The sequence below is a fragment of the Suricata suricatta genome, chromosome 6, assembly GCF_006229205.1.
Source record: "Suricata suricatta isolate VVHF042 chromosome 6, meerkat_22Aug2017_6uvM2_HiC, whole genome shotgun sequence".
NCBI classification, from domain to species: Eukaryota; Metazoa; Chordata; class Mammalia; order Carnivora; family Herpestidae; genus Suricata; species Suricata suricatta.
In genome coordinates this window covers 6,409,461-6,424,576 of record NC_043705.1, presented here as the reverse complement: position 1 = coordinate 6,424,576, position 15,116 = coordinate 6,409,461, and the positions used below count along the sequence as shown (strand labels likewise).

The following is a 15,116-nucleotide window of genomic DNA, read 5'->3' as shown; positions in this document are numbered from 1 at the left end:
CGTAGATCAACACTGTGTGTGCAGGTGTTATCATCCGCCTGCCTTTCTTTTTTCTGCCCTTCTTATTTTCTTTCTGTCTCTACATGATGGAATTCAGCTTTTTCCCTAGGAATGAACGTCTGTTGGAAGGTGACTTGCAAAGGCGAAGCACAGGATCTTTGAAGAGACTGGTAGAGGAGAGCAATGAGATCCGTAAAGATGGAGAGAAGGTGCTGGAACATGGGTCTCAAGGTGGCAGCCTAGAGCCCTGCAGGGATTTGTAAAGCAGACAGATGGTTCACTCCTGGCAAATGTCGTGTTGGTCACTCAGACTTGCCCCTTGTCTTGGTGGCGCTTCCCTCGTGGACCGTATTGGCAGATGTGCTTCTCTTTACCAGTGACCTTCATTAACTCAGGAGAAGGGTTGGTCCTGACGTTTCCACGGGAAACATGGGAATAGTGGAATCCTGTCAGTACCTACTTATTTTTGATGCCTGGCAGCTTTTGCTTGCTTTCTCATCTCCTGCGCGGGTCCTCAGTAAGGCCCATGTCACAGTGGGGTCGTGAAGCTTTCCCTGAGGGGGTTCACCATTCCCTCTGGTCGGCCGCCCATTACTGGGCCTGATTCCCAGCCGTGTTGTAACTCTTTGTCCTTCTGGCTGTTGCCTTCTCCCAGCCTCCGTGTCACTGATGACGTCACTGCGGCCGGCAGCAGTAGAAGTGGCCTAGGGTCCGGGCTTATGGTGTCTTAGAAAATGATTCCGTGTTGGCATCTGTCTGTTTCGTCTTGGCGCCTAATGCCATGAAATGGATGATTGAATGCCGTGATTTAGGGAGTTCCTAATGTGTTGTTTTGTTTTTCACAAGCAGTTTTAAAAATGTTTTCTTAAACACCTTGTGACCAAATAGTTTCTGTGTTAAATTGCTCTTCGTTGTCCCAGCCTTGTTTGTGTCTGGTGATGGAGAACAGACCGAAGCGCCTCACTGTGCCTGGGCTGAGCACCGGTATCACTGGAGGGACAGTCACCAGTGACCGACCTTGTGCAAGTCTCAGAACCCAGGGGTTTGGGCCTAGCGGCCTGGGAGGTGCATTCCACCCTGCAGGTCTTGGACTGTGCCCCCCTCCCCGGCCCTCCCCCATCCTGCCATCCAGACACCACTACCAACACACCCGCTCATGTGTGGTTGGAGGCGGGGAGAGTAAGGCTCTTTGGAAACCAAATTCGTCTGAGTCGCGGGAGAATTAGCAGAGTTCTGGTGTTGGCGCTGGGCCAGGCTTGGTTTCTGCTGTGGACGAGGAGCTGTGACTGTGTCTTTGAGGTGAGGCTCCTGTGAGGCCTGTTGCGTGTGGTCACCCAGGAGCAGGAGGGCGAGGGCCAGTGTGGCCTCTGCCTTGCTGGGCGGAGATGGCCTCAGGGAGGCGAGGGAGGCTGCAGTGTCTGTCCCTTCCTTTCTCGCGGGCGAGAGTGTGGAACAGAGGGCTGCGGGCCCCGGATCTGCATGAAGAGCCGGAAGCTGTCAGCACAGAGCCTGATACAGGGCTTGAACTCACAAACATGAGATCATGACCTGAGCCAAAGTCGGAAACTTAACCGACTGAGCCACCCAGGCACCCCTATGACTGTTAACTTCTATAGCCAGCCAGAAGTTGTTCTGGTAAGCCCTTTGGGTCCCATTCAGCTGTTATGAGCAACAGGAAAAATTCAGAGGAAGTGAAAGATGACAGGAAAGCATATAAGAAAATAAAGAATTGGAGGCTTTCCCTGAAAATTAAAACACAGATTCATCTATCTGCCTCTCCAGAGACCAAAAAGCCTAAAAATGGAAAGATTTCTTTCCTCCTAACTCACTGATGACAGAACCTGACTGGAACTTACACGATGCAAATAACGTCCCATCTCACCCGCCGTGAATGGGTTGAGGACAGAAGTCGTGTATCTGTTTACGGAATGTTGCATCATCGAAGCTCTTCCATAAGACATACTACATGTTTCATACACTGTATTTCCTTCCTAAAATCTGGAAAATTCTGAATTCTGAAACACGTTTTGCCTGGAGGAGTTCAAGTAAGGAATCGGGACCTATTCCTACCCTTACATAATTCTGATCAGAATTGATGAGAGACGTGGAAAAGGTTTCACAGACCCGGAGCATTGGCCCATTCAGGTCATAATTGAGTGTTTACAGTGTGCGAGGTGGCCTGCTAGGTAGCAGATCACACAGCTGAAAGGCCGGCTGTCCACTGTTAGAGGCGGCACACCGGAGAATTTGAATCCCGAGGTTGGAGAGACGAGGGTTGTTGCAGGTGAAAGGAAGGAAGACCTAAATGAAGGTCATGGCAGGAATGGAGAGAGGAGGGCGTGTGTGGATGATTGCTAAGAAGAGTTGGCTGGCTTGGCTACCGACAATGTCTGAGAAACAGGAGGAAAGGGAGAGTCCAAACGGATGCCAGAGTTCGGAGCCTGTGTGGCTGGGGTTGTGGACGCCATTGCCAGACGTGTGAAACATGGGCCGGGGAGGGGCTTGGGGAGTAGGGGTTAAGCCATGGTGCTTACCTGCAGCAGACGAGATCTGGACTGGGGGGTAGGAGCCGTGGGCCTGGAACCTGGGGTAAATAAAGTCACAGCCAAGACAGAGCTGTGGAAACCACACTCAGGGAAATGGGAGGTGGGACTCTGAGCATCCGCTCTGCTGCCACAGTTCATGCCGCGGAAGGAAGATGGCCAGAGATCCTGGTTCTGACAAGACCGTCTGCGGCCCAGCCAGGGGCCCCGGCCTTTGCATTTGTCCCTAGGTCAAGTGAGCGTCTTAGACTGTGGCCCAGGAATCGTAGAGATGGAGTGGATTGTAACTCTAGGCATGAATCTTACCCCTTGTTTCCCAGTAAGAATATACCTGTTGTTTGTCTCCAGTAGAGACAGTAGGCTGTCCAGTAAAATAGCCATGCAACTGAAACTTGTTAAAACCAGAATTATTTTCATGTAGTAATGAGACAGTGTCGCTTAGTAAAAAATATGTTCTGTTTTCCTTCTGATGATAGGTTTAAGCTGGTTGCTTTTCCCCTAAAGGAAATTCCATTTCTTTTCACATGTTTGTATTCTTTTCCATCATAGGAACATAATTGGGATTGGCATTAATGTAGCAAGATTGTAGAAATTATTGCCTGCATACTGCTGATTAATAATGAGATTAATTGGGATTAAAATACAGTACACTGAAATTAATTGTGTAGAGCTAAGTCTACGTAACTGGGCTAGATGCAGGCATCCATTATGCGCTCGTAACAATGTCTGGACAGAGATGTTCTTTAAATATTAGAGGTCATTTATTTTGGACCTTAGAAATTCGCCGGAGTGTGGAAGGATGTGTACAGATTCTAAGATCAGAATGTGTTCGTCCTCGACGGTACCGTTTGATCACTAGGATCTCTTAGCTCCGGGGCCAGTGTTCATCTTCTGGCAGACCAGCCGCTTCACCCTTGATGTAACTCAGATTTAAGCAAAATTCTTGAGTCTCTTTTTCAACAGTTTAGAAAGGTTGCTGGCAGTTTATTTAAGCTAAAGTCTTGAGTAGACTCAGTTTTAAGGATGCTGGGACTGGGATCCAAAGGCGTCTCATGGGTTATAGAAAAGACTTGAAAAGATGACCTTGGGAAAGAACTATGGTTTCTGGTCAGGGGTGGGGACCTGTGTGTTGGAGTGACATCTGCTTCAGGTTACTCTTGAGTCCCTTCGCACCGGTGACCACATCCCCTCTCATAGCACAGCCCTGACTGCTTGCCCACACTCACACTCACACACACTCACACACACACACACACACACACACACACATAATCAAATTGTTACTGACTTTCCATCTTGCTGTGGGTGCCATTCATCTTAATAACATCTTTTTGTACCTTTGTATCTTGAAATGATTTCAGACTCACAGAAAAGCTGCAGAAATAGTACAGGGCACTGTCTCTGTTCTTAACCCAGTTTCTCTAAATTATGATTTTATTCTTTATTCTTTACTATTTTCTTATCACACATATTATGATCGTTTTTCTAAACCATTTGAGAGTATTTGAAACTTACAGTGTCCTTTGTTCCCGAGATAGTCCAGTAGCATTTCCTAAAAACAAACTCTCTTACCTATTCATAGAACCACTATCAATATCGAGAAATTAACATTGGTACAGTATTATTTAGTCAACAGACCTTATTATTTCACCAATTGTCCCACTAATTGTTTTTTATAGCTAAAGAATTACAATAGGAAGAGTAATAACAACAATAATAGAAATGAAGGAAGAAAAAGAAAGTGCTATCCAGGGTCCAATTGGGATCAGATACTTACTGCATTTTGTCATGAGGTCTCTTGAGTCTCTTCATCTGGATGAGTTCCTCAGTCTGTTCTTGTTTTTTGTGGCCTGGACGTATTTGAAGAATAGAGCCCAGAGATTTTGCAGAATGTCCCTCAGTTTATGTTTATTTGGTGTTTCCCATGATTTGAATTTGAGTTTTTAGCAGGAACAGCCCAAAAGTATTGTGTCCTTCATGGTGTGACTTCAAACAAATCTTTATTTTTAACTTAAGGTTTCATTTTGTGATTGTTATTTTTTAAATAGAGTTGCTTCTTCACTGTGCTTCTCTAATCATCTGTGAATTAATCGTTTCTAAGTACTCTCAAGGACTGGGGAGGATTCAAGGACGTGGAGGGGACACAGACACGGGTTCCTTGTGCCAGCAAAGCAGTTACGATCTTCAGGGAAGGAGGCATCAGTAAAAACAGCTGCCTTCTCCTTTGTGATTTGTGAGGTACATACTTCCCAAGAGCTTCAGAGATCCCCAAGTTCCCAAACGGCATGTTCTCTCACCCCCATTGAATGCTGTCAAGTACAACCGAAATTTTCATGGACTCTTTTGGAGCCTTAATGATCATATAAATACAGGGCTAAAGTCATTCATAAAGCTTTTAAAATAATTTCTACCAGTAAAAGAAGAAACATGTAGTCTCTTTCTTCATTTCAGTAAGATTAACCATGACCTTCCCGGTGTCTCTAAACCCAAGGCAGTGGTGGTGGATGATGAGTCTACTGAATGAGCCAAGTTGTAGACCACGACCTGAGCCACCTCGGAATCAGACATTCCAGTCCTTTACCCTCACTTCCTGTGTTCTTGCTAAGAACCTTCCCTTTCCAAGCCCTCTTTCCTTTATCATCTAGCTTTCCCCAGAAGAGAGTCGTATTGCTTTGTGTGTGTCAGGGGTGTGAAGCCACACGTAGAACCCGGGGAACGAGAGGGCAGGTGGACGGATAAGAACCTTTGTTAGCTCAGAGCCTTCCTCCCTGACCTGAGCATCAGAAGGTGTGCAGCTCACTTCCGTTCCTGAGCAGGACTGTGGGGGCTTTAGACTTACTTGTGAAGAATTAAATTCAGGAAGGTTATTTGTTGAACGCCAGAGGTTTGCTTTTTAGAGTTTAGAGTCTTTCTCCTGTCCCCACCCTTCCTGACTCCCTCCCTCTCTTTTTCTCTCTTTCTTTCTAATTAACTCTATAAGCAATACATGAAAACACATGTGTCACAGGTAAGTGCCAGTAAGAACAGAGCCTCTGCGCTTCACACATGATTTCTGGTGCCTTGCATTTGTCTGACACTCGGAGTAGAAACTCAGCAGTGCAGTGAGGAATGAAGTGTATAGAGCCAAAACTTGCCCTTCTCCTTGCCCCTCTTCCTCCCCAAGGTAACCATTATCGTCGAGTTCTTGTTTTACTTTAGGTGGCCAAGTTCAGTTCTCTCAAGCGGACTGATACCATTTTCCCTCGGGAGCAGGTCTTGCGCTGAGCGATGTCGTGAAGCGCTCTGGGTTTTCCTCGTGCAGGTGTAGCTTGGCCCTAAGCTGGGAGTTCTCTGCACGGTCTTGGGGACAGGGATGCGATCGTAGCTCCTTCACTGTAGCAAGAGAAAGCGCCTTCCAGAGGCTGACGCTGGAGGAGGGGAAGAGGGTCTCAGTCACATGTGACGCAGCTAATACTCCTAAATTGTGGCCTTGGCATTCAGCTCTATAAATGTTTCAGAGAGCATTGAAGGTGATTTTTCATAGTTTTCCCAGTTACTCAGCCTGTTTCTGAGACACTTAATACTTCTGTCAATAACAGTTAAGGGAAAAGAAGTTAAATTTAAAAAAATTTATTTTTAATGTTTGTTTATTTTTGAGAGAGAAACACAGAGTATGAGCGGGGGAGGGGCAGAGAGGGAGAGAGGGAGACACAGAATCCAAAGCTGGCTGCAGGCTCCAAGCTGTCAGCACAAAGGCTGACATGGGGTTCGAACCCACGAACTGCAAGATCATGACCTGAGCCAAAGTCAGATGCTTAACTGACTGAGCCACTCAGGCACCCCCAGCATGCACCTGTTTTAAAATTCAGCTTTCTTCCTTTGTTGACTATAGAGTCTGTATTTGAACCTAAAGGCCTTACCCATGTAACCTCCCACAACGTAGCTTCCTGATAATATCTTCCTCTACATTAATTCACATTTAAAATGTCTCTGTTGTATCTATTTCACTGAAGTGAAATATTACTGATTTTACTGTTGGGAAGAACTTCTTTATAAAAAAGGCATAGTGAAAAATAATGGAATTTCCTAAATTTTTATAAATGACAGAACGTGTAATGTAGAAAGTGCCATGTTAACTTGAAAACTATAAAAATGTTTGCATTTTGTTTGCTTTAGTTTACTCTCTTATTGTGAAGGAAAAAAATAATACGCCTTATTCTCTTCCTCTGACAGCTATTGACCTAAAAAATGGTTCTGGAAAAGTGTATCAAGGCCCTGCGGAAGGCTCTGCGGACACGACCTTTATACTTTCAGACGAAGATTTCATGGAGGTGGTGCTGGGCAGGCTTGACCCTCAGAAGGTAATGCTCCTGACGAGTTCGTTCATCACCACTGCTTCCTATTTGACAAGTGCAGCTTTCAGCCGGCTCCCAAATGCTGATTTATAAGACAGATTCCTTACAATTTTGAAGAAGACACAGTTGATATCAATATCTGGGTTTGACAGATCATATATGTTTTTAGTGGAGTTCCAAATAACACCTTTTAAAACTGAATTTGGGGGTGAAATTCTTCTTCAGCCTAGACTAACACAATATAAAACCCACATCTGGACCTTTAAATATATTCTGTCATTAATTCATAGGTGAAAAACCAAGCATTAGCAGATACTTTATGGAATTAGAAACTCATTCCTGGTGTAGACGATTAGTCAGTTGTCTTCATCAGCACTGAGAATTGGAAATAGAACCATAGGACATAACAGCTGGTGTCGGTCTTACTTAAGGTAGAACATTCAGAGGCCTTTCTGTGGAAAGTAATGATTACGACAAGACTGCTCTCTGACCACTGTTAATTAATGTCGTTCTGAGACTTTGGCCAATCCACAGACACACAAAATTAAAGAGACTGATGTAACAATGAGAACGGAGGAGGAAAACCTGTTACTTTCAAAGCCATGGTCACGTAGCTAGAAATCCCGAGAGAATCCACTACCGTTTATTAGAATGAAGGGCTTCAAGCAAACGGTTGACTGTTCAATTATTATTAAAAAATAGCTTTCACACAGCAGCAAACCCCACTAGAAGGTCTCCCTGAAAATAGAAGTTGTTTATAACAACCCAAGCTCTGAAGTGCCAGCGACCTCCCTGTCAAGGAGCCATTTGAGGAGAGCCGTGCAAGTTTGCACAGGGTTGCACAGGGCCGAGAAATTCAAATTCCTGTGAAAATGCACTTTTCCTGGATAGGAAGGCTAATTCAGAAAGAACCGTACAGTAATTAGTGTAGTGTTAAAAATATGGCCTTTGATGTCAGATAGGTCTGAGTTTGAATCCAAGCTACCGCTTATTCTGAGTCTCATTGTCCTCAGTGATAAAGTCAATACAGGCATTGTAATCATCTCTTACGATAGTCCTAACTAAATCTCATAAGGTATATGAAGAGCTCAGTCCAGTGCTTCACACCAAGTGACCTCAGGCGATTCCTTCCCAGAGACTGATTCAGCACTTACCCTATTCGGGCGCCAGGTGTGGCTCAACAAGACAGCGCCCCCTACTGTTTGGGCTTAGTTCTAGAGGGGAAGGGAAAAGAAATCTAATTTCAGGTTGAAGAAAACTAAGGCAGAATAATGGGTCAGAATACTGGTTGACAAACTTTTTGGTGAAGGGTCACCTGATGAACGTTCCAGGCTTTGTGGCCCAGACGGTCTCTGCTGCACTCCCTCACTTCTTTCTCTGTAGAGTCAGAGTAGCCACAGATAATATGGAAACAAATGACTGGGGGCCGTGTTCCAAATGAACAATTGTTTGCAGACACTGGCTGCAGGCGAGTTTGGCCCACAGGCTGTAGTCTGCCGGCCCCTGGGTTAGACGGTGACAGGCTTGGGGAACTGTTTGCGATGCGGTTGTCCAAAAAGGCCCGACAGAGCGCTGGCCAGAGTGAGTACTCATGGATGAGCCACAAGGCCAGGGACACGGGCTCTTGAGGCAGGAGTAGCCACAGCACTTTAACTGTGAGGAGGCCGGTGAGGAGCATCGGGAATGGGGAGGAGGGAGAGCGGGAGAGCGGGGAGGGGCTGGTTTGCACAGGACCTACTCGTCTTGGCGAGGAGCCTAGATCTCACGTGTGATAGGAAGCCGTTGAGTGGTGGCATGAGTGTCAAAGGTCATTCTAGACACTGAGTGGAAAATTGACTCCGGGGCAGAGAGTGGGTCGTTGAGTTCTTTTTTAGACATGTTACATTTGAGGTGCCCTCATATAAAGATCTATTGTAGGATCAGGGCAACGTAATTGCCAGGAATCCGAGGCCCTTGGGGGTGAATGGGTCAGTTAGTGGATGGCACGGGGCAGTGGCATAGGAAATAGCAGTGCTTTCCTCACTCCACGTACCTGAGTGACCACCACATGGACTCGGAGTAAACATAAAAAAATAAAAGCAGAAGCAAAAACTTGATAAAAACCTTGGTATTCATTATTCTTAATGATAACCCTTTGAGAAATTCTAACTAATAGCGGAGTTTTTCTGAGGCCATTTGGCTCTGGTACCTTCTCCCTGACCTCAGTGCTAATATCATTAGTTGTCAGTCATCAGCGGCCACATCTCCTAGTGTATACAGTCTCTCTCCTGCCACCGACTCTTGTCGACCGTGGTGGCTTCCTTCATGATTCGTAAAAATGACTTCTCCAACAAGCGACCCTTTGTTCATTCATCTCTCTTCTGATTATCTTTTACTCCATTCCAGGTCCACTTTAGCTCTTAGCATTCACCTGTGCGGTAACCACCACCTTCTCGAAATAATATCATCCCTCGGCTTTCTTGACGCTGCATTCTCCTGTTCTGCTTTTTCCTAATCTCCTTTACTGTCTTCTTTTCCCACCCCGTTCATTGAATCTGGTGCTTCGCTGGGCTCATTTCAGGGCTCTTCTCTAAGTAATGGTCTTTCTGCAAATGCGTTCATCCATCGTGTGGTCTTTCAAGTCTTGGCTGCACTGACCCCTCACAGATCTAAATGTCTGACTTAGTTGTCTTCTCTGAGTCCCCTGGCGTTGTCGGCATCGCTCCACCTGACCCCTCTGACGGGCCGTCTTCCAGGCGTCTCTCACTGAGGCGTCTAAGACAGAACTCAGGGGTTCATTTTCTCCCCCGGTCTTTTCCGTCTCAGTAAATGGCACTGCCGTCTCTCTGCCCCAGTCAGTATGCTTGGTTGGCAGCGCAAGGGCTGTCTCGGCTTCCGTCTACACCTCTGCATTCTGTTTGTCCGCAATTCTGCCCGGTCCTTCTCCAGGGCCTATCGGAACGTTCGTCCCCTCCCCTTCACCGCTGGAGACGCCGCTTGTCCCAGGCTGCCAGCGTCTCCGCTGCCTTACCCCTGTGGCCTCTTGGCCGGGCTTGCTGCTTACAGCCTTGCCTCTCCAGCCGTCTGGTCTCCACACAGGCTCCAGGGGAACCGTTTAAAAACGTCAATTAGATTGTTGGTCACCCCACCTGAAAACCGCTCTAAGATTTCTCTTTGCACTCGGACGCCGTCCAAACCCCCATCTCTCATGTCCTGCATGGTGAATTTCTCTCTTCGCCCACACCGCTGGTCTCCTCGCTTAGAATGCCGATTGCTATCGCTTCGTCTGTTCTGTCCATTTCTTCCCATCACCCTCTACTCCTTCGGAGTCTATGCCGTTGCCTTTTCTGGAACTTGTCCCCTGAGCCTTTTGCATCAGTGGCTTCAGTTCTTCCAAACATTCCGTTCTGTTAGAAAGGATGTAAGATAGTGTTCTGCTCTCTCCTTCCTAGCGTTTGTAATGGGTTTTAGTTACTTGTTTACATTTAATTTTTGACTTCCCTACTATAACATTAGCTCCTTGAGAACAGAGGAAGATACCTATTTTCTGTCCAGACTGTCACTTAGAACACTGTGGGCCCTGACTAATACTTGAGCAGATTAAAGCAAGGATAAAACCAAGGGACAGAAGCTCACCAGCAACAGTTCAGGCGGTGAGGAAATCGAAAATGCCAGCATGCCGGACTCCGTGACGTACTCCCATAAACCTGGGGGACGTAATAAAGACAACGAAGATACCCAGTGTAGTGGTATGTTGCACCTTTGCAACATTCTGGAAAGTACCAAATAGAAATAGGTGGGCAAAAGATATGAAGCAGTAATCAATAAAGAAATAGAAATGACTAACGTTAATTTTTCCCAGTAGCCACAAAAATGCAAATGCAAATTAGTGGATGTCATTTTACCTTAAATGAACAGTATTGTGAAAGTTGGGATAAGAGAACTCAGGCAACTGGAGCGAATATAAATTTGCTGTAGTCTTTCTGGAAAGCACTGTGGGAGGGGTTCAGACTTTTTTCCTTCGAGGCAACCTCTTGCCTCAGTACTTTTTCCCTCGTACTCCTAGGCTCAGAGGAATACCTAACAGTCCAGTTAATTAAGTGATTAGGTCCAAGCAAGAGTTGTGTTTGACTGACGTCACCATATTTCCCTCGAAAATGCTAACTGTTCCATACTGTGCCTGTGATTTGCTGTGAAGCCGCAGTGCACAGTTTGGAACCGGTGACGGGGAAGCATGGTCATGTCAGGACTCAGTGACGTTCTTCTAGGAATCTGTCCTAAGGAAATAGAGAGGAACAGAGATCGATGCACAAAATTCTTCCGCTCCGTGACACCTGTCCACGGTGGTTCTGGCCTGTCTCCCTCGGGGAATTAGGTGTTCTGATCTTCAGTGGCTGGTCCCTCTCGGAGCTGTGACCCAGCAGGCCCGTTTCCGTAATGACCCCCCCCCCCCCCCGCCACACTTGTGGAGCACAGCGCCTGTCACTGCCCCCGAAAGCAGTCCTAGCTTTGAAACCCCAGGCTCCCATTCGGACACCTGCACTTGATCGTGATTGTCAGTGAGTTCCCCTTCACTGTTTTCTGGGGTAAGAAGTTGATGTATTATTGCTTTCCCTCCAGTTGATGAGGGTTTTGCTTCTAAGAGTAAGTGGCTGTCGGTTGATAAGCAGGAGACTGTGTTGAGAAAGGACTGGCGGAGTGTGGGGCGTCGCCCGCTGCCCACTGGCGCTGCGGCCTGGAGCCGGGCACTGCCGCTCTCCGAACTGAAGTTTTCTCCGCTGCCCACTGGCGGTAAACAGGCCCGCTGCAAGCCGATGGCTTGGCTTCTCGACTCAGACTGTATTTGTAGGGCTGCTTTGTGATGGGAAGAGTACATGGCTATCCCAATACTTTCCATCCATCTACAAACCTGGGGACTTCTTGTTCCCTTCGTTTTCCATACGCTGTTTTCCCAGTGAGCTCTATGAACTGTGATGTGTGTCTTCTCTTACTGGCGGGAAGTGGCAGTGAGGGTGAACTTGAGGAACGTGGACAAGTCTCTGTGTCAGGTCAGACCCACAGGGAACTGTAGCGCCCGGTGTTTGATTCGCCAGCCCTCAGTCAGTCATAATGACGAGTTGGATAGGCCCCTACCGCACGTCACACACTAAGCTAAGCGCTTGACAAACCCTCTCATTTAGCTCAGCGACAGAGCTGCATTATTTAGGGACTGTTGTCATGTCCCTGCCGATGAGGAGGCCAGAGCTGAGAGGTTCAGTGGTTTGCACTTGCTTGTGCGGGGCGGAGGCTGGATTGTAACCCAGCCCTTCTGATGCTACAGCAGAGTAGCTGCTGTGCTACATGGTCTCATTTTGTCAGTATGTGGCTTTCTTCTTCAAGGAGCGGCAAGAAGTATTTTTATTGTCAGGACTACAGCAAAGCCCTTTCTTCATAGGGTCTCAAATTCGCATTTAAGAACAGAGCGACATCCAAGTGTGGGCTGAGACGCAGAACTCCCAGATCTGTCAGCTCAGATAAATTATTCTGTGCTTTTCCAAAATACACAAGGAGCCGTTTTTTTTTTTTTTTTAATTTTTTCTTAGGTATCTAGGAATTTGGGGCCATCTGTAATCATTAAAGTATCGTTGCTAGATGAAAGTTGCCTTTGTTGTCCAGAGTTACTGTCTCAATTGTGTTCAGTCTCAACAGTGATCTTATAAGAAATGAAATGCAACGTGGTAAAGTCTGGCGCTCTTTCCCCCGCTCTCCTTTCCAGGCGTTCTTCAGTGGCAGACTGAAGGCCAGAGGGAACATCTTGCTGAGCCAGAAGCTTCAAGTGATTCTCAAAGACTATGCCAAGCTGTGAAGGACACGCCACCTTATTAATGATAAGACTAGAGAACTCAGATACTCTCTTCACCCAGATACGCAGATGTGATCACAGCTAAGATACAGGGGACTTTGCCTAACATTTTCAGATTTTAGATAACTTTTCAGATTTTAATTTTGTACTAACTTTTCATGTGATCATTATTTTTACAATGAACTCTAAGCTAGCATGTAATTATCTTTCTGTTCGTAGAGCTCTATCTTCAGAATAAAAAATTTTCACCGTCTTTAGCACTGCGATAGCATTTATAAGTGGAAAGGAAAATTAAATGAGGAAAGTTCCTTGATGTCTTTTGGACTTTGGCTAACTTCTGTTCTCTAATGTATTGGTTCCCCAGTTTTAACATGAATTGTCACATGTATTCACTTATTTTTCATCCTTTGCTATGATGGTGTTCTGCTTTAAAGCAGGAAGACAGTCTTTTGTTCCCAAATAGTTTTCCTTCTTCTCACCTTGGCTCTGTTGAAATTTAATTTTCATATAATGCCTGTAAATCTACCACAATTAAGAATTTTCTTGTTTAATCAGTAATCTACAACAAATAGGTCACATGCAAGTCCTGTCACATTGGTCTTTTCGCCACGGTCTCTTCCGGATGAAGTGTGCTGAGGAGATGCCTTCTGAGGGGTCCGCTGCAGAGGCGACCAGCAAGCGGGTGCCGAGGTCAGAGATGGGGTGAAGTCCGGTCGTGGAGCACGGCTGGGAACACACGTGCGTAGGGGGCTGTTAGAGGCTGCACTCCTGGCTACCGGCCTTGGACATGGAGACCTACGGCAGGATGTTTTTGGAGGTGTTGTTGGGATCAACACCTGGGTAGGGAGTGGCAAATGGAGGAGGCAGAGAGAGAAGAGAGGAGGCAGTGGTGCCCTGCAGCATCGCCCTGCGCTAATAGGCACCGATGACGGCCTGCCCTGCGGAGGGGCCGTGGCCCGGGGCTGAGGAGTGCGCCCAGAGTCCCCTGATGACCTGCTCAGTTGCTCGGGGACCGTCTGCAGTCCCAAGTAGGGCTTCTGGAAGCATGGCCTGGCACTTCGCTCAGGAGAGAAGACCGAAGGAACTAGAGCTCAGGGGTCAAGGGGAACAGGCTCAGAAACGTGGAGTTGGAATATTTACCCAGTGGGGGAACAGGGAGGCGCACCTCAATATCGTTGACTTACTGAATGAGCAGGACCTCGAAGAGAAGTTACCTATCGGGCAATTACGCCTCAGTCTCATGATCTCTGTATGGTATCCTAAAATTAACTATAATTCAGAGTGATTTATTGTTACACCAATTAAACTTGTTTTTAAAGTGGCAGCCTTTTAACGTTGGTCTTTTGTTGTGGTGGTCGCTGTTGTTGCTCCTGAGCTTGGAAAAGCATAGAAACAGCCTATTAAAACTAATCAGATGCCACACACTGTTGAGAGTGTTGAATATAGACCCTAGATCTTTAAAGCCTGGTAAGAAAGAGATGTCTTAATTATCTTACTAACCTTTCCCTGTCAGTCTCAAGGGTCAGAGAGCGGCTGGTACCCAGATTTAGCAGCTGCTTCTTTGTCTTAATGCTCGTTAACTTTTTCGGTAATCTTAATATTGTTGAATGCACTATCCTCCTTAATTCCTTATTTCCCTTTTATCCTCCATTAAGAAATATATTAACTTATTAATGAACCCAAGGGTTAGTCTCCCTATCTTCTCCTTGGCTCTTTATAATTTCCTCTTGTCAACCTGTCTTTGTAGGATCAGGATCGAGGTTTCAGACCTGCCCATTCTTTGGAAGACATTTTCTTCTTGGAGCTAGTGCCTCTGAAGCTTTCTTTTACCTATGCTCCCTCCATAATCGCACGGTCCCTCCCAGAGTTACAAGTCATTACTAGGCTGTTGTCCTCTGGTCACTGTGCGCAAACACCCAAGATAAACATGTCGTCTTCCCCTCTACTTCTAAATGTGCATGTACTCTTGTTGCCTCGGTTAAGAACGTCACCTCTTAGGGGCACCTGGGTGGCCCATTCAGGGAAACGTCAGACTCTTGATTTCGGCTTAGGTCAGGATTTTGTGTTCGTGAGTTTGAGCCCCGCGTCGGGTTCTGCACTGAGTGTGGCGCCTGCTTGGGATTCTCTCTCTCCCTCTCTCTCTGCCCCTCCCCTGCTTGCTCACTGAAAAATAAATAAAACAGTAAAAAACAAACACCACTTTCTGTTGAGGTGAGCTGAAAAACCAGTCGTCTCTGACTTTTCTCATGCTCACCCCTGAAATCCATTCCTTCACGTACACTTACGGAATATTCCAGGGTTTTCCAGCTGCCACCACCCAAGGATACCCTCGTAGTGGATCGCTCATGTCCTGGTGTTCCAGCTGGGCTCCAGGTTTCGCCACCCACCCTCCTGCCCGCCAGAGGGGCCTTACTAGTA

At 46.6% G+C, this 15,116-nt stretch overlaps 1 protein-coding gene across 1 annotated transcript in view; it reads left to right on the top strand.

The window, feature by feature from the left end:
- HSD17B4 (hydroxysteroid 17-beta dehydrogenase 4) overlaps positions 1-14,022 on the top strand; it is an 83,054-nt gene extending 69,032 nt beyond the window's left edge. Inside the window, exons 23-24 of the mRNA XM_029941550.1 lie at positions 6,756-6,883; positions 12,612-14,022. Coding sequence (XP_029797410.1) covers positions 6,756-6,883; positions 12,612-12,701 — 218 coding nt within the window. The 3' untranslated portion in view covers positions 12,702-14,022. The remainder of the gene's footprint in view (positions 1-6,755; positions 6,884-12,611) is intronic.
- Positions 14,023-15,116: the final 1,094 nt, after the last annotated feature.